Below are 20706 nucleotides of genomic sequence, written 5' to 3'. Positions count from 1 at the left end.
TCCTCATTCTCCCCACTCCTGGTCCTTCTATCCGTCGTTTGAACCAAGAAGCCGGCACATAATTTATTGACACATTACTAACAGGGATAGGAATCTTAATGTACAAAGCCTATCGAGTTTTTGGATAGGCCCGGCATTTCGACCATGAGCTGGGGGGCTGGTGAACTGCTTAAAAAGCGGGAGGGGCGGCGTCGGTGCAGAGAAGAGCTTGGCCGGCCTGGATGGGGGAGGGATTCAGTATACTACTTGATTTGGGTAGGGAGGTTGGTGGGAAGGGGGGAACTTACGATGGGGGCGACGCAACACTTGGGTTGGCGGCCGATGGAGGCGCAGACGCTGCCGAAGGACTTGCAACTAGAGGGCTTGGAGGGGGCTGTTCCTTGTGTTAATGGGCTGCCTCGAGACTTTGGGAGGAGGAGGAGGGCATTACTCACGAACAACGCAGCCGAGGTCGGCAACGCCGAGGACGTCGACGTCACAGCACTGGGGGTTCGCATAGAGGCCCCTGGGGCACCAGACGTTGGCACGACGGACGATTCCGCTGGGGTCGGAGGATGGGGCCGCGAGGGCGGTGGTGAAGAGGAGAGCGGCGACGGCGAGGAACTGCATTTTGGATTATGGTGGTGGATATGGAGAATTAAAAAGAGTGGATTTGTTAAGTGAGAAGAAGAGAGAAGAGATGAAAGAGTGTGTGTTGGAAGTGAGTGAATGAGGAGGTTGAAGAGAAGAGAGAGAAGAAAGATGGAAGAAACGGGGGAGGAGAAGGGGAGGATAGACATGCTATTTATCTCTGTCTGTGTTTATTGGGGGGAGTGAGATGTAGAGAGGGAAGCTGATCGATGGATAGTACTACTACTGCTGCTACTTCCAAGGAAATTGGCTGTGTATCTTGAGATGCGAGGCCATGGAGTCTTGTCGCTCTCCCTGCATGAAAGGGGCGGGTTGAGATGGCAATAGTCTGGAGCTACTTTGTCTCCCTCTCTACTAGACGGCATAGTAGTAGTAGTTATTCTTGGAAGAAAAAAAATCAGGGAACAAGAGATAGAAGGATCAAGGTACTACTATTGTCTTGAATTCATTTTGGATGACTATCCGGCGGTTTGGAAAGACAATGGGGGGGGTGTGAATTGGCTGGTTGAGGGAGCGAGACATTTCGGCCGTGGCTTTGTTTGTGGCGGCGAGGCTGGGTTATGAAAGTACATGTACTAAGAGCGGCTGGGATAAGTTGCTGCATGAAGTGTTTATTGCTACGGAGTAAGATCGTGCTTGATACTGATTTAATATTGACTTGATGTTGGTTCTACTAGTGGGAAGATGTTGAGAGTGCTTTGGATAGTACAGAGAAGGCTGCAGAGGTAGGAAAAGGCTGGGGGTCGGGATGCCTCACTGTTGGAAATTGACATGTGCCACAAGGCCATGCATGTCTCACCTCTCTTTTTTTCCAGCGGGGAACGGGTTCCGGGGGCGAGGGAGAGAGACAGACACGGGAGAGGCTCTATTGGCGCAGGGTTTGATTGGGAGTGATGTGCTCGGACGGTCTTTGAAGGCTGCCTTGTTTTTTGTTCGTGCTGTTTTGGTTGACAAGGGCGGTGGGCTTGTCGGATGCAGAGCGCGGATGGAGGGTTGTGCTTGTCTGGCTGGGGTTTGTGTAAGTGAGCCGGGGAGGCAGGACTCGGTGAGATACCAGCCGGTGATATGTGCTTTCGCTGGATAGACTTACTGAGTGTGTAATAGTAGTACTTAGATCCATAGATCGGTTTGCACAGATCGGCATTTCAAGCAGATGAAATGCATTAGAGACTGGCGTCGGAGATTTATTTACATTGACTGATCATCAGGTCTGACTGGGGTTGATGATGCTTGATGCAGTGACGGCCACAGCCCAACGGCAAACTCTGATGATTTTCTGCCTTTGTTTACTCTTTCTGCTTCGATTATAGCTCTACTTCCATGAATTACACATATGCAGGGGTTCACCCACGACTGACCGAGAGTCCAGGCCTCAGCCGCACATGCAAGCCCCTGTCTCGCAGCTCTTGGTCGACGCTGCTCCTGCATGGACGATGCGACGCGACTTGGTCCCTTGCCTTACAGGCAGACAAGCAAAACATGTGAATAGAGAAAGCTTGAGACTTGACTGTGTCTTGTTTGTGAATGCTGGCTGGCCACCCAACTTCGACGGTTCATCAAAGTTGCCTCTCTACCTCTCAACGTGAGATTAGAGGACTCCAATGGCATTGCTTATACAATGCCTTGAACAGCAATCAATTACTTCCAACACAATTACTATGCTTAATTGACCGTCAGATCGAGATGGGGTGACCGATGCTTGCTGGTGGTTTGCTGCTGGTCATTGGCTGGACGCGTGCCTCCGCGTCTCTTGGCGTGAGATTCGATCAGCGCCTATTCATGCAAGGTACGAGTTTGTTGATCACGATCTTGATAGGCTGGAGTTGTAATACTAGTACTCGTATTGCACTGATCTGGACTACCTAGGTACTGATATGACATGCAGTAGGACAGTAGGGCTTATTCTTGGCTTCATTCGCAGTGGTAGATGCTTCTCGAGGTGAGAAACACAGCATGAGATAAAGAGGTACCTAAGATACATGTACTTGGGATCCATCATCAGTAAGAGCGGTGAGAGACAGAAACACAGTAACAGGGAAGGCACGTTGTTGCTCCCCGACATCTTGCCTTGATCCTACAGTCTCCCTGTTCCTCAGGCATCAACCGCCATCTCCATGTCCATCTCCACCTCCATCTCCGTCTGCATCGTCATCACAAGTGCAGCTCAGCTCCCCTCTCTTACACCAGATATCCCCCTGCTCAGCATCTCTCGCATATCTCTCTCATTGTATACGCAGTCCAGCCTCTCCTCATGGACGCTCCCGCGCCCATTGCTCTATCATCACCACTGAGACCGGACCCGACGCCGCGCAGGTTCATCTACCACGAAGCGCCGTATGTGATGCGCGAGATCTAGAGGCTCGTCATCCCCGAGCGCCGCCCCAGCGTGCAAATCTTTACGCTTGAGCCGCCGCCGCCATGGTATCAAGACGATCCTCGGTGCAGGCCGTACGCACCGCGGTGGCAGACGCTCCAGGCCCCGCGAGTCGCGCCCAGGGACAGCGACGTGGGTTGGTGGTACTTCCGGGCTGCTCACACCGTCGCTCCCTCGTGGGACGCCAACAACCCGTCGGCGTATCTCGTCGCCAGCGGCTTGTGGACCGCCTGCAAACAGTCGCGCCAGGTGATGCAGGAGACGTACGAGACGGTGATCTGGGACGCGTATCGACACATGTTCCCTGACCAAGTCAAGTTCGCTCCGGACACTGAACGGGACGAGCTGGCGCGCATGCCGGCGACGCTCCACGTCCGGGACCGGGGCAAGGACCGCTACTTCACCGTCTTCCCAAACGACGACCTGTTCTACTTCCAGTCGATGCACCTCGGCTCTTGCCCCTGGACCTTTCCCACGCCTATCGGAGTGCCCATCAAGCTGCGCCACATCGCGCTTCAGTTGAACCCGGCCTAGGCAGACGGGCTATTTCCAACGTCGCCCGCAGAGGTTGGAGTCGCCCGTGCCGTGCGTGTGTTTTCCCAGCTGGCAGTCCATGTGCCGCCCGATGGCTTCATCTGGTTCATCGACTACAGGCTCCGGCGGCGGCCCTATGTGCCCACCCGCGCCGAGCGAGACGCGGACGAGTCGCGGTTCGCCTTTTACGGCAGCGACCGCCGCTACGTCGAGGTCATGGGCGTCATGCCGCCGGCCTTTGACCAGTATTACATGCTACTACAACTGACGCTGCTCCCCATGCTTGACCCTCCGCCTCTGTCGCCCTTTGCTCCCGGTCTTGGACAGAATTGGAGATGGGTCGAGGATAGGCGCCGAGGGGCCGGGTTGAAGCTCAATGGCGCCTATTAAGCATCCGGAGGTTTCTCAGGTACGCCACCGACAATCAACCTGAAGGCATCCGCATTCTCAATGGCACCGAGGGCGACCGCTTCGGCGTGCTGGCGTGTGAATTCTTTTGAGTCCTGGCTATTGGCTCCATGATGGCTTGGCCAGCTTTTATGGTGAATTGATATATCTGCATTATCGCTTTTTGACTATAGAGCCTGGGTCTACAACAATTGATATTAAGTTTACAAAAGAAGGTTCCGGCCCTTCATGAAATTGATTAGAGCATCATACGACTTTTGCCGAAGCTCCAAGTCCCTGTGCCAGCTGCGTTGTTCAACCAAGGCCCGTTTGGGAACTTGGTAGATTCTGTCGACGCGCAAGTAGGATGCTACTGGAAGTCCCCTGTCTCCATACGGATCATCAGACAAGTGCAGCTGCATCTCTGTGAAGGGATGTCTCGGCGTCGGCGCAATCGGGACGAAGAGATTATAATCTGCGTCGGGGGGGAGGGTCGTTGTTATCTAAGTAGCCCGTGTTAGGTAGATTTGCTTCTCCAAGGAGCACTACAGAAGGAGGTTTACGGTCACAACGAGCCAGTCCCTGTGTAATGGTGACTCCCCGACAACGATGACCATGTGCTGTCGAACAGCTTTGGGAACATGACAATGGACTCGGGTCTCATTGTCCCATTTTTTGTAAGGCTTGAAGCGGTAGACTTTGCCTGCGGGTGAATTTAGGTCTCTCATATTTCCCAAGTAGTAGAAGATATCAATACGGCATAGAGTCTTGGTGAGAATGGAAAAGGCAGTCGAGGCGAATTATGATTGATGTAGTAGTAGTAGTAGGGTAGGTAGCCAGCTGGAGGTTATTCAAGCTCCAGTGCATCCGAATGGCGACGTCAGGAATAGCTTTGCCCCACCTTCTGTAAAAGGAAAGTCTTCGAGTGGGGCAGCTGAGAATACGAGGATGCAAAAAATAGAGTCATATAGTAAAATAGTTTAGTAGTCAGCATACAACAAGGCAAGGTGCCAGAGTGGTTAATGGGTATGACTCGAAATCATATGGCTTCGGCCGCACAGGTTCGAATCCTGTTCTTGTCGCGTTTCTTTTTTTGTTGCTTTTTGCGAATCATTGCTTTTACTTTTCTAACACCCTGTTCTTCCTTAGACAGTTGCTTTTTTTTCATGCCAGGACCTGAATAGTCGTCCAACGCTTATACATCAATCAGGTCCTCACTCTTATGGATTGAGTGTCAACGAACGGATGCGTACATGATCGCATGAGTGACTTGATGAAAGATGGAGTGAATGCGAGAGCGCTTGATAGGTTGAGTGAGTGATCCAACTGGGCAAAATGACTTGTAGCACTCCGAGGTGCCGAACCACCGAAATTGATACGCCGATAACTTGAGGTTTGGCTACTTTGAATGATCAAGAGCCGCGAAACGGTGAAATTCCATCTTCCAAGGCCGACGTCACTGAGTAGTTGGATGACGATTCTTCAAAACTCGTCAACTGCCTCATACGGCGCTGCATCACATCAGCGTTGTTCCTGCAACAAACCGAGCAATCGCACTCACCTTTCATAATCGAGTCGAGATACATTAGCGGCGACAGTCCCGACATTTCCCAGGGGTCCATGGAGCCATCCATTGGCAAGCTTTGAAACGATCAGTACGGTTGTTCTTCTCTTCCCTCCAGAGCGTCAGATGGAGATGAACGTACCCATCACCCAGCAGTGCGGTAAAATTATAGCCCATGGCGCTCTCCATCATCGGGTCTACCGCAGCTGCGTCTTGTATCCTCGGCAAGACCTCATTCTGCGAGACCAAATTCTCTGCCTGCTGTCGCTCAGGAGATGGCGACGGGCTGGCATCCAACGCGGGAGCCTTCTGTAAGGCGGCTTGTAGAGCCACCAAAGCTCTTGTGTGGTTCATAGACAGCCAGTGATTGGTGCCGGATGCATCAACCATCATGCCCGTCTCATCGTCCGCCTGTGCTGCCCGTGAGAATATTTCTATTACCCTCTGCAGCACATCCCGGCTTTCTTGGTCGCATCGCGTTTCCTCCCACAGGCAGAGTAGTATGGTGGCACTCAGGACCGCATGGATCAGAGACCATGTGCGAATGGGGATGTTGCTGATGGCCTGGAACTCGATGAATGCCTTTGCTGTATCCATCAAGCTTTCCTTGGCCCGAGATTTGAGAAGTCGAAGAGCATCAGCTTGGTCATTGCTCGTGGCAGCAGACGTCGTCAGCACGGGCCGGCATAAGACGGTGGCTGCCCAAGACAGTTGAACCTGGATGGTGAGGGCCTCGTAGCGCTGCTGGATGTTCGCACACTTCTCTCGGCCCTGCAGATAGGGCAAAGCTCGCGACTTGTATCCTTCCAGCTCGGTCAGTAGCATCATCGATGATTCAAGGCTTGGCTGTTCCACTTCCAAGATGCCGGTGCACACGGAGACCATGCCGTACAGGCACTCTGTAAAGTTCAGCGGGCGGTTAGGGTCGGAGAGAATCTTCCTAGTCGCAAGCGACTGAGGCGAGGCACTATGCGGTCGGCCGTGGCACAGGCTGAGCAAGCAGTCCTGTCTGCAGATGGTGTCCCTTTAAAGAGGATGTGAGTCAGTTGCCGCCTCGGGTGAGTGTCTCAGGATACTACCAACCAGAGAGCCCGCTTCCTCTTGACCCCATCTTCCGACTGCTCAGAAACACATTGCAGGTGCAAGCCCAAGGCCTGTGCTACCCGGACAGTGGTGCCCATCATCACCCAGGCGCCATCTGACTGTCCGACGTCTTGGAGAACAGCGCCAATGATGAGAAGAGTCTGGACCGCGTCGAGGGAGGGATGCAGGACGTAGTTGGCCAGACATAGAGCGTCAAAGGCGCGTTGTACTAAAGACGACATGCTTTAGCTTTGCCATATAAAAGCGGCTTCATCCTCAGACTTACAAAAGTCTAGTGAATGCTCAGCACGCTTCCTCGGAGACTGCATCACAGAATAGTGGGCGCTGGTGGCGAGGGCTGCCAGCAACAGAGCAATTCGTGATATCCAAGCCTTGCAGACCCATTTCGGCGACAAGACGTCGGGGCTACGAAGCTCGCCAGCGTCCAAGGCAGAGAGATAGTCACAAAAGGCCGACTCCAGATCATCAGGATCCAGTAAGACGGGGTTGGGGGGATACATCGTCGCACCCTGGGATGGAAAGTACCTGACAGTAATGATGAGTTCAAAGTTCATTGAGGGATCCTGAGTATCAACACATACCTCAACACTTCTTGCCGCTGAGGAATGAGCTTCAACAGCGCCGCCCACCTCTCCTGCAGCGTCTTGAGCTTCATAAAGGGATAAAACTCCAGGGTGTTGTGCAGCCCCAGAACCGGACCGGCCTTGCGCCTCATCTCCACGGCGGGAGAATCGGCCGAGCCGTGCAACATGGTGAGCACGGAGCTGCCGCCCTGGTAGAGCTCCTTTCGGACGGGATGCCAGTCTGCCGTCTCTGTGTCTTGCCGCCGGAAGAGAGTCGAGTGTGACGTCTGCGGGGTGGCGAGAGAAGAAGGAGTATCGGCGGTGTTTTGGGTGGGAGTGGCAGATGACTCGGTTTCAGAGCCATTGGCACCGGTTCCCGGACGACTCTGTCGAGACCGACGTGACGACGCAAGCCTCGGCTCTTCCTCCGAGTCCACGCCTGGTGCTTCTTCCCTCCTACGGCCAGCCCTCGAAGGCACCGCGCCCGCAGCAGCTCCGCCGGCACGCCTCCCGCGCCTCTTCTCGGGACTCACGCCCACGTCGTACGAGCAGATCTCGGGATGCCCTCGTTTCTGGCACGTCTGGCAGGGATGTTCATGATCGCACTTGACCTTGCGCTGGCGACACGGGTAGCAGGACCGGGCCTGTGAGAGGCGGCGGAGACGGAGCACGCGGTCGATTTCGGCTTGCCGCGCAGACGGTTCAGACTGCTGCTGACGCTGGAGATCCATTGCGATGGACGCCGGGAGGATATGATGGGACGTTCAGGATCGGGCATGAGATAAGAAGGGGGAGGTCCGAGGTTCCGAGCTGAATGTTGAATACCTATGTACATACCTACATGTAATACTGCCGCTGAGGGAGGGCGGCGGTAAGTCGGACCCTCGGAGCTTTTTATCCGTCGCTCGGCGCTGGATCAAGCTCAGTGTTCAGCATCATCCTGAGCAACGAGATAAGCATTAGGGCCATATGGGCAGTCTGATTAGGTACAAGCCTTACTGATTGGGAATGAACATGTATCTGGATACCCTACCTCAACGAGGTGTTGTTCCGCGAGGATGCGATTCCACCCGTGTCCGCCTGCGGCTGTCTACCAGGCGGGCATATGAGTGGCTTCTCTCCCCCTTTATGTATCTGTCCCTCCACATGAACCCCCCATCATTATACTGGGCACTCGTTGATGGCTTTCTGCCTGTCCAAACAAGCATACATTGTGTTCTGTTACTGTGGCATTGCGTAAACACAACTCCGTAAATCTGCTTTTCTTCTCCATAGCCGTCCCATCCATCATCAACGCCGCATTCCCAAGACCTCACGCCACCCATCTATCCTGCCCCATGCCCCTATTACTACAAGAACCCCTATCAGCCCTCTGTGTCCCTTTCCCCATCTTTTCTCGCTTTCCATGCATCATACGTCGTCCAGTTTCCGTGTCCCCAGCCATCTCGGTCAATTATCAGTACAAAACAGCCCCGCCCATCACCCTCCCCTCAACTCTAGTAGATCGTTCTATGATGTGCTCAATGTGTTGATACATACATTCGGTGATATTTATAAATACAATGCCTTCATCTTCACCCTTACTCGTCCTTTCTCGACGCTTTTTCAGCCTGTTGGCCCTTGCTTGAAGGCTCTGGTTTGCTGCCGGAAGCCTTCTCAGCTCTGCCCTTCTGCCACTTGGCGATCTTTTCGCCCAGGTACCGCCACGACTTCTTGAAGCCACCCATCAGCAGTCCCTTGATGCTCTGCGCAGTGCTTGGCCAGTTGACCGTCTGCTTGATGACCTGCCGAGTGATTCGTCGTAGCTCCTCGGGGTCGTCTGCAGCGATCCGCTTCTCAAACTCTCCCGCTTGCCGGCGCTTCACGGCCCCATCTTGGTCAGAGGTTGCCGCCATCATGGCCTTGAACTCGTCCTGGGGAATGCCAAACTTCTTGCGGTACTGGAAGTAGAGCCGAGACCTGAAGCTTCCGGGCAGGCGCCTGACCATGTTGCCGCGCTTCACCAAGTCCATGTCCTGCTGCAGCCTGGCGTTGGCGTCCGGGTTCAGGATCCAATTCTCGTCGTCTAGTCGAACCGGGTCAACAAAGGCCACATTGGGAAGAGTCCTGATGAGTGGAGCATAGAGTCGGCGGAAGTGAACCATGTTGTTGGAGACAATATTGTCCACTTTGCTCTTATTCTCAGTGGGGAGGGCCATTCGCGGATCGCCGAGGTAGCTGAGACCGGCAATGGTGCTGTAGAGATCCGCCTCCGTAAAGTTGGGCGGCAACAGGAGAAGGGCGGTTCGCACGGCAGCAATGAGGTTGATCTGATTTGCCAGGCGGACCCGCGGATGATCCCGCAGAATCTTAACAGGCTTCTGCAGGCGCCCTGCCAAGTAGAGGTTTTCCCAAGTCGACAGGTCGTTTACCAAGTTGTCAATGCTTGTAACCCCGTACTTGATCAGCATGCCGTTCATCTCGATGTAGGGGTTGAAGTACACGCCGGCACCCCAGTTCTGGACCCTCGAAACGAAGCCCGAGCCGAGCGACGCGATGCCCGAGTAGTGATCCCGATGCTGCTTCATGTTGATCGAATGCCAGTGCTCTGTGTGCGTGACTCCGAAGATGAAGTCAATCATTTTGGGCGATCCTTTTTGGGCCTTGACCAGCGCCTCGGGCGGCTTGGGATGGACAGCGCGGAATTCGGCTTCGCTAATGCTACGGCCGGCCTTTTCCTGGGGGAAGACGCCGGAGCCGTAGGCGAAACAGTAGACAATGGGCGCATTGAACTGGCGCAGCATGACGCGCAAGGCCTCTTTGAGCTCATAGTTGATGATCATGTGCTGGTTGACGCCAAAGAGGCGATGCGGGAGCTCATCGAAGCGCTGGATGGCAAAGTCGACGGTATCCTCCCACTCGTCACCATAGAGGTTGAACTTGCCCCCGGCGGATTCTTTGCGGCGGGGATTTGCTGGTGGTGATGATGACGATGATGTTGACGATGTTGGTGTCGAGGACGGGGTCGCTGCGGATGATGTCGTCGTTGATGGCGACGATGCCTGATCATGGCTCTGATTATGTACTTGTCGGCTCTGGAGGAGAGCTGTCGGTCTGGATGGCCATCGCTGTTGAGGTGAAGCAGATGATGATGACGACAGTAGAGATGAGGAGGACGAGGAGGAGGATGATAATCGTCTGTAGCCGTATAGCGCTTCTGGAATGGGCGAGAGGAACAGCGACGGTAGCCGAGGCGCAACTGTCGTGGACAGAGAGCTTCTCGTTGCCTATCGAGGGATTGCATGTCAGTCAAGATGTGCGCACCAGGGGCTTGCCATGAGGCAGGTTGTATCATTTACCCCGATGCTTCTCCCAAGGGCGACCATTGCGAATGAAGACGGCGAACCGGATTAGTCTAATGGTTGGGAGCTGAGCAGTGTCTGGTTCGAGGCGAAGGGAGGTTTTATCCGATTGTAAGCAGGAGCGGGAGCAGCGGCAGAGGCCTCGGGTTGACGCTCAAGCGGTGTGATCCATGTACGTGATGATCGGGGTCTTGATTATGTGCGAGATTGGGCGCGATGCATGTCCAATGGCTTCGGTTGGTGTTTTGGCTGCGTTGGTGGGATGGGAGAGAAGCTGCAAGAGAGCTCGTCGAGGTACAAGGGACTTCAAGCTGGTAACTCCGGGTGGGTCACCGGGCCGTTGAACTGCGTCATGGCTTGTACTCCAGCGATCGGTACCTGGTTGTACGTGCGGCTGAGGGTGCTGTAATTGGCAAGATTGGCTGCAGATTAGACAAACTTGTTTATGTATGGTTATGCCTTCTTTTATCTGTATCACGTTCTTGCATTCTTTTACAACAGTTGTAGGTTAAACGCACTGAGGTACAAGGAATGAATAGGCGTGTGTACGAGTACCAGGTACGAGATCAGGGTATCCTGACGATGAGCCGAGTGCCGATTGGCTGCCGAGATCTAATCTGATGCCGCGAGCTGTTGTCCCTGGTTGGACATGCAGCTTCAGTTCTTGCTCGAATATCTACTGAATGCGTCCCCTTTTTAAACAGTTTCTGTGGCATTGCTGAGAATTGATCAAGTTCTGATACGATTTGTAGTGATTTTTGCCGTTTCCACCATCACAATGCCATCAATTGACGCTCAGTTTGTGGCAGCTTCAAACGTGCCTAAAGCTTTGGTACCTTGATATGTCTCTAAGCTCCAGTGCCTTGTTTACGCCTCGACGGTCATCCAGTGAATCTATAGAAGCCATCTACCCTATCCGTCCCTTTATCTACAGTTAACGACAGATATCATCTCCAATTGGCTCTTCATCCATCATCGTCTCTCGAGGTTTAGCAGCTAGGTCCAGCGAACGTCATCCAGGCACCTACCCTAAGCCTCCCATCACGTGACCTCTCATACTTGTATTGCATCTCAGACGCGAAGCAGCGCGTTTCTCATCAGATGGAAAAGTAAAGAAAACCAACAACAATCGTCATCAACAGCCTCCAGGCTTCAGTCAGTCGAGATGCGCGGCCGCGCAACGCAGGACGCCGGAGGCTCTGCCAGTCGGCCAACCTCGCGCTCGACCAGCAGGTTGCGGACCCCAAGCACCTCGAGAGTGCCGCGGCCGAATCTGTCACTGCGGGATTCGAGGGTGAGTTGGCGATGGTCTGAAGCCAGAGTTGTGTCTGATATGCTGACATTTGCCTCGTTTGCCGTCTCTAGATAGCGTCATTTCGAGCAACTCAGCCCACGTCCACGCCCAACAGCCAGTCCGGAGACGCAAACGCCGACAGACCCCCCTCAAGACAGAGCGTTGCCGCCGCCTCTGTTCGCAGTTCGCTCGAGCATTCGAGGTCAAAGGAAAACCTCGCACCGCCCGACGCAGACGAACATGAAAAGCTTCGAAAGGAGATTGAGGCCCTCAAGGCCGAGGTCGGAACCCTGCAGTACCGCATCCAGACCGCCGAGCAAGAAAAGGATATCGCCCTGTCACAGCAGAACAACAAGATAGAACAAGCCCGGCGGCGCGAGCAGGAAGAGACCCAGCAGCGCCAATCAGCCGAAGCGGAAAAGGCCAAGGCGGACACCAGGATGGATTCGCTCAGGCAGGAGCTGGAGCAGCTGAGGGAAGCCTCGGAGAACGACAAGCGACAGCTCGAGTCCAAGCTTCGAGCAGCCGAGGATGAATCTCGCCTGGTACAGGAGCAGCTCGAGGAAGTGACCAGCGCCAAAGACGAAGCGGCGAGACGAGCCGACAAGAAGGTCAGCGACCTGCAGATGCAAATCACCGCCGCAAATAGCACAATACAAGAGATGCAGCAGGAGGGCGAAGCGCGCGAGTCGGCGCTGCGCCAGTACCAGGAGCAAACGCTGGAGAAGGACAAGCTGATTGGCAAGCTGGAGGCAGACGTGCTGCGACTCAAGGCGCAGAGCGGCGACGCAGAGACTATGGACGCGATCAAGAGGGAGCTGTCGGAACAGGTGTCTCACATGCGGGCTCTCGAAGCTGCAAACCGCGATCAGCTTGCCGAGCTGAAACGACTCCGAGCCGTCAACAAGGCTGTGGAAATCGTCGAGGAGGAAAAGAGGACGCTGATGCGCAAGGTCGAGGCGGCGGAGAGGCTGGAAGCGGAGCTGGCTGAGGCGAGGATACAGCGCCAGAGACTGGAGGATGAGCGTCTGGCGTGGTCGGCCTACCTGGAGAAGCTGTCGGAATCCGGCCAGGCCGAGTTTGACTCTCCTGAAGCAATTGCTCGCGCTCTCGTCCAGGAGAGGCTGACCAGCGCCTCCTACGTTGAGCAGCTTGGAGCTGTCCAAGCCGAAGTCACAGCACTACAGGGGCAGCTGCAGGCCCTAGAGGAGGAAAACGCCCAGCTCAAGAGCCAGGTCGAGAACGCCACGACAACTGCGCAGGCGGCCAACACCGACAAGGTCCGCATGCGCCTGGAGCGCCAGCGTGCTCTGGCCCTGAAGGAAGTCGAGTACCTGCGCGCGCAGCTCAAGGCATTTGACACCGAAGAACACACGATGCAGCCGGACGGCTTTGACGAGGCGCGGGCGGCGCGCATCCAGGAACTGGAGGACATGGTGGACAACTACAAGATGGAGGTGCAGCGGCTACATGCCGAGCTGTCATCGATCGATCAGTCGACGTCGCAGCAAGCATCGTCACCACTGCCGCAGCTGCTGTCCGCGGGAACCAAGCGAAGCCGCGCCGACGACGACGCCGTCCACGAGCAGATGGGCCAGCTTACGCGTAAGAACCGCAAGCTCCAGGAAGAGCTGACGAGCGCGCAGACGCAGGTGGCGATGCTCGAAAAGGACCTGTCGACGACGCGCGAGCAGCTGGCGGCGGCCAAGGAGCAGACCAAGACGCGCATCCTGTCGCTGCGGAGCAACCCGACGTCGGACCACGAGGCCATCAAGCGGGCGACGCTGGAGGCGCTGCAGAAGGAGAACCGGGAGCTGCTGGCGACGCTGCGGTCGCGGGAGGTGGACCCCTCGATCCCGCTGATCCCGACGTCGGTGCTGGGCGCCATGGAGCGCGAGATCGCGGCGGCCAAGGCGGAGACGGCGAGCGCGCAGAAGTCGGCGCGGCGGCTCAAGGAGGTCTGGGGCTCCAAGTCGCACGAGTTCAAGGAGGCCATTTTCTCGACGCTCGGCTGGACCGTGACGTTTATCCCCAACGGCAAGATGCGCGTCGAGAGCACCTTTTACCCGTCGCAGACGGACGAGCACGAGAACTCGATTGTCTTTGACGGTGAGAGGGGCACGATGAAGGTGGGCGGCGGGCCGAAGAGCGCGTTCGCGCGCAAGATTGCGGATCACATTGCCTTCTGGGTGAGGGAGAAGGGGTGCATCCCTGGGTTTCTGGCGGCGCTGACGCTCGAGTTTTATGAGGAGCATGCGAGGGCCTCTTCAGGGGAGTAAATGATGGAACTTGAAGGGAAGGGGGGATGAGAAGAGAAAGGCAATGACATCGAATTTCTTACGCAAGCGCTGCCCGATATCGAGTCCTTGTTTTGGGGGTTGTTGATCGTTGTTGATGTTATGAGTGCATTGCATGGATTTGGGTTCACCAGCTTTTTTAGGGGTAATGATATCTCGGAAGGATCGGGAGAGAGCAAGGGCATCATGCCATCAATATTTAAACGAATTAGAAAAGAAAAGACGAATCTCTGAGCTGTATATCTACCCCAACATTGTGTGACAACAGGAATAGTCAGGGAAAACTTCATTCTATACGCAGTTTAAGTTCTCTACAACATATGAGTGTGATTCAAGGCATCAACGAAAAAAAGAGAAGCATGCTTCATCCATCCATCTGTCTGTCTAGCCGGCAAAGAAAAGAGAAAACTATTACTATACATCCGTACAACTTTGGAACGACCACCGCCTGCTCTTCTTTCCCCCTTTTCCAGCACACAAGGATCACACAAACACAAACACAAAGAAAAGATGTAAAGAAAATTGAAAGGGGTCTGAAACGAGAGATTTTCGAACAAGCGTCATGTAAAAGGAAAGTATTAGTCGATAGAAACGATTGGAATGAGCGTGTGTACACATCAACAGGGAGGCTTCCTCTTCGGCCGTCCAAGGCAAGAAAATGTAAAGGAAATTGAAACCTCTTGATATCACGAGTGGTAGATGAAAAAGAGACTAAAAGGAAGAAAAAATCAAAAAGGTCGGTGTACCGTCGTTCGTATGAAACTTTTCTTTTCTCTGCCCCAGACAAAGCATAAAGAGAGAAGAAGAAAAAATGATTAGAAATAGGAAAAAGGAAAAGAGTAAAACGATCGCTCAAGAGTGTCATCTCTTCAGAACCTAGTGGCGCCCCGTTAGGTCAAACATGATTAGCAGCAAGCTTTACCGCATACATCTATATAGCAATAGACGTATACAGAGTAAGGTATAATAAGGCAGATATATAGATATCTCATCCCAGTCCCCCAGAACGCAAAACGCTGTCCAATTTTCAGACAAAAAGCCCCCCCGGTCACTTGGCCTCATACTTGCCGCTCACAAGCTTCCTCGTCACAGGCACGTCGACCCATGTCTGCTCCACGAGCGACGGGTTCGAGCTGGCAGGGTTCTCATCTGCAAACGGGTCGTCGCTCTCGACGGCCTCCCTGCTCGGCGCCGTCTCCAGCCGCGAGATGGAGATGCCGCTGCCCACGGCGTCGTCGCCCGTCACGGAATACTCCCACCGGGCTTCGACGTGGCCCGGCTGCGGCTCAACGCCATCTGCGCCGACAATGCGGCAGACAATCTTCTGCACGGCGTCGGTGAGAGTCACGTCTCCCAGTCGCCAGTACACCAGGTGCTTATCCTTCAGGTGGGTGCCGCTGGGCTTCGTCTGGGCCCCGGTCGCCCTGCCCTCGTACGACACCACGAAAACGACGTTGTGCAGCGTCACGGGGGCTGTCCATTTGCAATCGGGGTTGAGCTGATACTGCAGCAGGAGACCCAGCTTGTCGCCCTGGGGCTTCCATGCCGGGGTGAGGAGGAGAGGAGCGTGTCGGCCCAGGGAGGGGGTCTCGCCGCCTTCTTCGGAGAAGACACGGTACGAGAAGGCGGTGGCCGTCTTGGAGAGATGGGAGACGTCGAGCGAGAACTGATCGGGCTGGTCGGGCGAGGCGTTGTGGACAAAGATTCGGTTGGGGCCGATGCGTTCCAGGTTGGCAAAGTTGTTGATGCGAATGGTTTCATGCGCTGGTGGAAGTCAATATCAATAACTTACATAAAATCAGACGAAAAGAAGGCCAAGGGCTTACTCTTGGTAGGATCGGCATCAGGGGTGGGATTGTTGGCAAAGGCAATCTCGCCCGCAACCGCCGCACTCTTCAGCACGCCGCCCTCAAAGAGCACCGAGACCGTCTCGATGATGGACGCGTTCAGCCCAGGCGCCGTCAGCTCCGGATGCTTGGGGTGCGCGCTGCTGAGCGAATTGCCGGACCGCACGGACTGGGTGTCAGAGGCGGCGCTAGCCTCAGAAGCAAGCGCGGCAATGGCGGCCGGCCGGGAAGAGGGAGGTCGAGGGGGAGAGGCCGGGGAGGCGGGCGATGCGGGAATGGCCGGCATGGCGGGAATGGAGCCCTCGGAGTAGCTCTCGGGGAATTGCAACACTGGCGCATAGATGGTGTTGCGCACGTCGCGGCGGCCTCGCACCGTCATCGAGCGCCGATTGGCTGCCGAGCCCAGCTTGAGCGTGTTGGCCACGCTGGAGAGAGCCGCCTGGGCCGCCTCAGGGTCCTCTTCCTCGATGGGCTTGTTCTGGATGTTGAGCTTGAAGAGCTGGTCGTTTTCTTCGTTGGCAGCCTCCCGCTGGGCTTCCGAGATGGGGTCGTTCATGGGCGCTCGTATCGTGAAGCCCTCGTCGTCCTTGGAAGTTGGCTGAGGCGCGGGCTCCGGCTGCTGGCTCTGCTGCGATGGTGGCGGCTCTGCCGGACCCGCGGCTTCGGGCTGCTGATGGTGCTGCTGCTCGACGTTGAGATTGCCATTGACGCTGCTCGAAGGTGGCATCGCCGGCACTTGACTATCCAAAAGACTCTCGCCAGCCCCAAAGCCATTCGTGTTTCCGTTCCCGTTCGTCGACAACTCGCCCTCGCGTTCCCGATCCCTGTGCATGGCGTCTGACGATGACTGCGGCCTGCGAGCTGCGTCGGGCATCTCGGGGAGGATGGATAGCCGGTTGTTTTCGTGGAGGTTGCTGGAGGATCCCATTGGCGAGGCACCGCGGCCATGGCTGCTGCCGAGCCGCCCAAAGGTAGCTCCCTGCGACTTCTGGGGAGAGAGGGAGCCGAAGCCCGCATGGACACTCTGGCGCCGTCGACCACCAAACATGGTTCCCAGTCTTCGCAGCTTGGATTCTAGCAGGAATCGAGTCCATTGGTCAGTTCAAAGGTACTCTTATTGGCTCTCATCGTCAGGTCATGATTTGGGCAGCTACTCACCCGGCTTGGCCTCGTTGTTAGGCAGCGAATTGTGTTCGCTCACGTCGTCATCGGGGGGCGGCTGAGAGGGATTCGGCGTCGAGGGAACGCTGGGCTGGCTGGCCGAGTTCTGCGACATGGCTGAGCGTCTGGTGGCCGTTCTGGGCGGCGGCAGCTGAGCCTTGCCGGCCGTCACCTTTTGCACAAAGGCCTGGATCTCCCGCTCGGTGCTGATCTCGAGCATCATAGCCAGCGTCTCGACGGCAATGTCGCTGTCGCGTTGGGCACGATCGGACTCGTGGGTTTCGAACTGGGTTAGCAGGTCGCGCAGCAGGTCGACGCGCGACTCGTCGAGCACCTGCAGGGTCTCGAAGATGAAGGGCGCCTGCGACTCCCACTGCTGCGTGGCCGACTCCAGCTTGGACGACGCGGCGTCGACCTTTTGCGCGCTGGCCTTGCCGCCCTTCTTGGTCAGCTTGTCGGAGCGGTCGCGCGCCTCGTCGAGCTCGCGGGCCATGGTGGTCAGGTTGTTGGAGATGTTGGTCATGTTCATGACGTCCTGGCGCTGGTGGAAGTTCCTGAGCGGCTGCTCGACATCGTTGCCGAGGCGATCGGCGAAGAGCTGGTGGGACTGGGCAATGCGTTCGACGGACTCGATGATTCGGGACCAGGGAAGCTGGAAGACACTGCATGCCACGGGACGGCCTCGTTAGCAGTCGACCTTTGGGCAGAGGGGAGACAGGCATTGACGCGGCTTCTCGTGAAAGACGTCGGCAGACTCACCCCAGCTCCGACTGCGCATTGGGCGCCTTGAACTGGGCCAGCTTGCGCATTCCCTGGACATACTGCTCCTCGACGCGACGGCGCTCCTACAGCAACTGGATCAGCTTTCTGGCGAGCGTTGGGGTGTGTGATGTCATCGTCTGCGTACCTGGAGCCAGTCGGCGATCTCGAGGTTGATCTTGTTGATGCGCTTCATGCGGTCGTTGAGCGTCTGCACGGCCTGGCCGGGCTGCAGGAGAGCCTGGAGGCAGCGGCGCCACGGGGGGCAGCCTGTCAGTGCCATTGCGCCTGGGGAAGCACGGGATCCGGGGCCGGAGGAGTCGACATCGGGCTTACCAGCATGGCCGGATACTCTGTCCTCGCCGTCTCGTCCATGGCTGCGGCTGCGTGTCGTCGGCCGGATGTTGCGGGTGGTGTAGCTGTAGCTCGAGCCGGGAGAGGCTGGGTCGACTCAAGGGAAGAGGCGGAATCGGGAGGAAGTTGGGCGGAATGACGGACTGCAATCGGGGCTCCGTGTCCTAGTCGGATGCGCGCATGGCGAGCTGCTGCGAGGATGGAGAGATCCGGATGCTCTCGGGGTTGGTGGTGGCGATGGTGGTTTGGCCGGTTGTGTATGTCGTATGCAAGGTGGACTGAGGTGAGGTTGACGACGAAGAGATCAAATGCAGGTTGGTGGAAGACGCAAGAAGCTCCAGAAGGGCTGCAGTGGTGCCAGAACCCAATTACTGCTCGAGGTATCCACCTGGGCAGGTGTCCCAGCGCTCCCTCGTACCCTGCCGGTGGGCCCAGCCTCGCTGTGACATTAGCCAGAAGCCCCCCCGGTGGCGGCCAATTACAGGCGCCGAGTGCGCTGTGGCCCCAGCCTCGTCAGCGCCAAAACAGCCAGCCGAGCGCCAGAGGCATGAGATGAGGCATGAGGCACATGAACCTCCTCCACCGGCTTGGGGGTCAAATTGCGTCGGAAGAGGCCGGGGGGTTTGACTTGCTGATGCTGAGGAATATATCCATCCACCACGTGCTGATACTAATGATTGCTGTATTCTTCTACTCGTACTACTCAACTACCTTTTCCTTCTAGTGATGCTATATAGGGGACAAGAGCGTAATTAGCTGATTACATGTGTTCGGCCAAATTGGGCACCCGGAGAAGCCTCGGGCCATTGCACCTCCATTTCCGTGCAGCTTCACAGACAGCTTCAACTGAACCTCAATCCACCGCATTCCCAGCATGGATCCCGGTCCGTTTCAATCAAAATGGAGCCCAGTCCTCAAATGACGTGTCGCATGATCGAGAGGGGGAATCAAGTGCGACGACATGCATAATTAATCGACCGCTCAGTCAATCGCCGGTTGTGCATGCATCCATTTATATCCTTCAATTAAAGCATCTCGTGCATGTGATTTCAGGAGCTCACCTCAGCCTCAACACCAGCATTACCATCACCATCAGCCAAGCATGGCCTCATCCGCGTGGAAGGCGTCCGTCTCGTCGGTGGACCGCTATGACACCATCTCCAAGATGTGCGTTACCAAGACCCATCCCCCCTTTGTCACCATTCAACTGACCAAAAGTTTGCATAGCATGGAAGCCCTTCCCTCGCGGGACATGAGTGAAGCCATCGCCATCGAACAAGCCGCATACGACAACTCTTCCTCTCTGGTACCTCCTCTCTACCAAACATTACCTCATTCACTCTCAACTAACATTTACCCAGGAAGAATACACCGCCGCCTGCCAGCCCTCCAAGCACCAAAACCCACCACCCTCATCCTCCCCCTTATCCGCAGCCTCACCCCAACCCCCATCCCCAACGCCGTCCAACTCTGGCATCCGCATCGGCTCATACACCAACTGCACGCCCATCTCAGACGGCGTCACGTCCGAGGTCTTCCGCTCCGGCGCCACCGCCCTCAAGGTCATCGTCCACAGCACCCTCGAGCCGCACAACCCCCTCCGCGAGGTCAAGATCCTGCAGATGCTCCATCCGCCGTGCATCCCCTTGCTCGACTCCTTCCGCGACCATGAGCAGCGCCTCGTCCTCGCATTTCCGTACATGCCGCTGACCCTCGACGACGTGCTCTACCGCAGCAACACCTCCTCCCTCTCCTCCTCCTCCTCATCTGCGTTGGACCCCTTCCTCATCCGCTCCCTCTTCCGCGACATCCTCGAGGCTCTGCGCGAGATCCACGGCCAGGGCATCGTCCACCGTGACATCAAGCCCTCGGCCATCCTCCTCGCGTCACCCTCCGGCCCGGCCTACCTCTCCGACTTCGGCACCGCCTGGCACCCGACCCTCTCCGCAACCACCGAGCCCCCGGACAACAAGATCCTCGACATCGGCACCGGCCCGTACCGCGCGCCCGAGGTCCTCTTCGGCAACAAGGCCTACGGCCCGCCCGTCGACATGTGGGCTCTCGGCACCGTCCTGGCCGAGTGCATCCGCAGCCCTCCCGCGCCGCTCTTCGACTCGCGCCCCGCCCACGAGGACGGCAACCAGCTCGGGCTCATCCTCAGCATCTTCAAGACCTTGGGCACGCCCACGCCCGAGACGTGGCCCGAGGCCAAGAGCTTCAAGGTCACCCCCTTTGAGCTGTGGACTGTGTTTCCGCAGAGGAGCTGGGAGGAGATTCTGCCGGGTGTGGATGAGGGCTTCAGGGAGGCTGTGGGGAGATTGGTGAGATATGATGGCAGCAGGGCTACGGCCGAAGAGGTGAGTTTATGTTTCTGATTTTGCAAAAGGATATGATATACATATATACGCATTGATGGGTTGCCGACTTACTGACGGCTCTTCCTCGCAGGCTCTAACATACAAGTGCTTTACAAAAAATGATATCACAGAATCATGAT

The 20706-nt window shown here is 56.2% G+C and overlaps 7 protein-coding genes and 1 non-coding gene across 8 annotated transcripts; 4 read left to right on the top strand and 4 right to left on the bottom strand.

Annotated features, from left to right (window-relative positions):
* Positions 1-169: 169 nt before the first annotated feature.
* BBK36DRAFT_1177777 (hydrophobin) lies at positions 170-609 on the bottom strand (the record flags this gene model as incomplete). The annotated part of the gene is made up of 3 exons (XM_024896090.1): positions 170-217; positions 288-373; positions 435-609. 3 exons carry the CDS (start codon positions 607-609, stop codon positions 170-172), a joined length of 309 nt encoding a protein of 102 aa, XP_024748218.1.
* Positions 610-2325: 1716 nt separating this feature from the next.
* Positions 2326-3928, top strand: BBK36DRAFT_1177775 (hypothetical protein; the record flags this gene model as incomplete). Its single annotated transcript, XM_024896089.1, has 5 exons — positions 2326-2416; positions 2552-2569; positions 2633-2658; positions 2987-3490; positions 3608-3928. 5 exons carry the CDS (start codon positions 2326-2328, stop codon positions 3926-3928), a joined length of 960 nt encoding a protein of 319 aa, XP_024748217.1.
* A 998-nt stretch (positions 3929-4926) lies between these two features.
* Positions 4927-5007, top strand: BBK36DRAFT_t129. The gene has a single exon. It is a non-coding gene; the product is annotated as a tRNA-Ser (tRNA).
* Positions 5008-5510: 503 nt separating this feature from the next.
* On the bottom strand, positions 5511-7887 carry BBK36DRAFT_1177765 (N-terminal binuclear Zn cluster-containing/DNA binding domain-containing protein; the record flags this gene model as incomplete). Its single annotated transcript, XM_024896088.1, has 4 exons — positions 5511-6513; positions 6573-6801; positions 6859-7118; positions 7175-7887. The coding sequence occupies 4 exons, from the start codon at positions 7885-7887 to the stop codon at positions 5511-5513; spliced, it is 2205 nt and encodes a 734-aa protein (XP_024748216.1).
* An 849-nt stretch (positions 7888-8736) lies between these two features.
* On the bottom strand, positions 8737-10261 carry BBK36DRAFT_67011 (mitochondrial matrix Mmp37; the record flags this gene model as incomplete). The annotated part of the gene is made up of 2 exons (XM_024898475.1): positions 8737-10091; positions 10222-10261. 2 exons carry the CDS (start codon positions 10259-10261, stop codon positions 8737-8739), a joined length of 1395 nt encoding a protein of 464 aa, XP_024748215.1.
* A 1177-nt stretch (positions 10262-11438) lies between these two features.
* On the top strand, positions 11439-14070 carry BBK36DRAFT_1135947 (MAD-domain-containing protein; the record flags this gene model as incomplete). The annotated part of the gene is given in 4 exon segments (XM_024892816.1): positions 11439-11465; positions 11507-11552; positions 11564-11791; positions 11863-14070. 2 exon segments carry the CDS (start codon positions 11663-11665, stop codon positions 14068-14070), a joined length of 2337 nt encoding a protein of 778 aa, XP_024748214.1. The 5' UTR covers positions 11439-11465; positions 11507-11552; positions 11564-11662.
* Positions 14071-15136: 1066 nt separating this feature from the next.
* On the bottom strand, positions 15137-18257 carry BBK36DRAFT_1177749 (hypothetical protein; the record flags this gene model as incomplete). The annotated part of the gene is made up of 6 exons (XM_024896086.1): positions 18192-18257; positions 18004-18096; positions 17856-17941; positions 17182-17758; positions 15915-17001; positions 15137-15852 (listed from the first exon to the last, which is right to left on the bottom strand). Exons 1-6 carry the CDS (start codon positions 18228-18230, stop codon positions 15137-15139), a joined length of 2598 nt encoding a protein of 865 aa, XP_024748213.1. The 5' UTR covers positions 18231-18257.
* Positions 18258-19305: 1048 nt separating this feature from the next.
* On the top strand, positions 19306-20705 carry BBK36DRAFT_1177744 (serine/threonine protein kinase, CMGC group; the record flags this gene model as incomplete). Its single annotated transcript, XM_024896085.1, has 4 exons — positions 19306-19376; positions 19437-19515; positions 19571-20566; positions 20658-20705. The coding sequence occupies exons 1-4, from the start codon at positions 19312-19314 to the stop codon at positions 20703-20705; spliced, it is 1188 nt and encodes a 395-aa protein (XP_024748212.1). The 5' UTR covers positions 19306-19311.
* Position 20706: the final 1 nt, after the last annotated feature.

This window comes from Trichoderma citrinoviride (assembly GCF_003025115.1).
Source record: "Trichoderma citrinoviride strain TUCIM 6016 unplaced genomic scaffold BBK36scaffold_10, whole genome shotgun sequence".
Lineage (NCBI taxonomy): Eukaryota > Fungi > Ascomycota > Sordariomycetes > Hypocreales > Hypocreaceae > Trichoderma > Trichoderma citrinoviride.
Note: the sequence above shows the minus strand (reverse complement) of the source record. Positions and strands in the feature narration are given on the sequence as shown.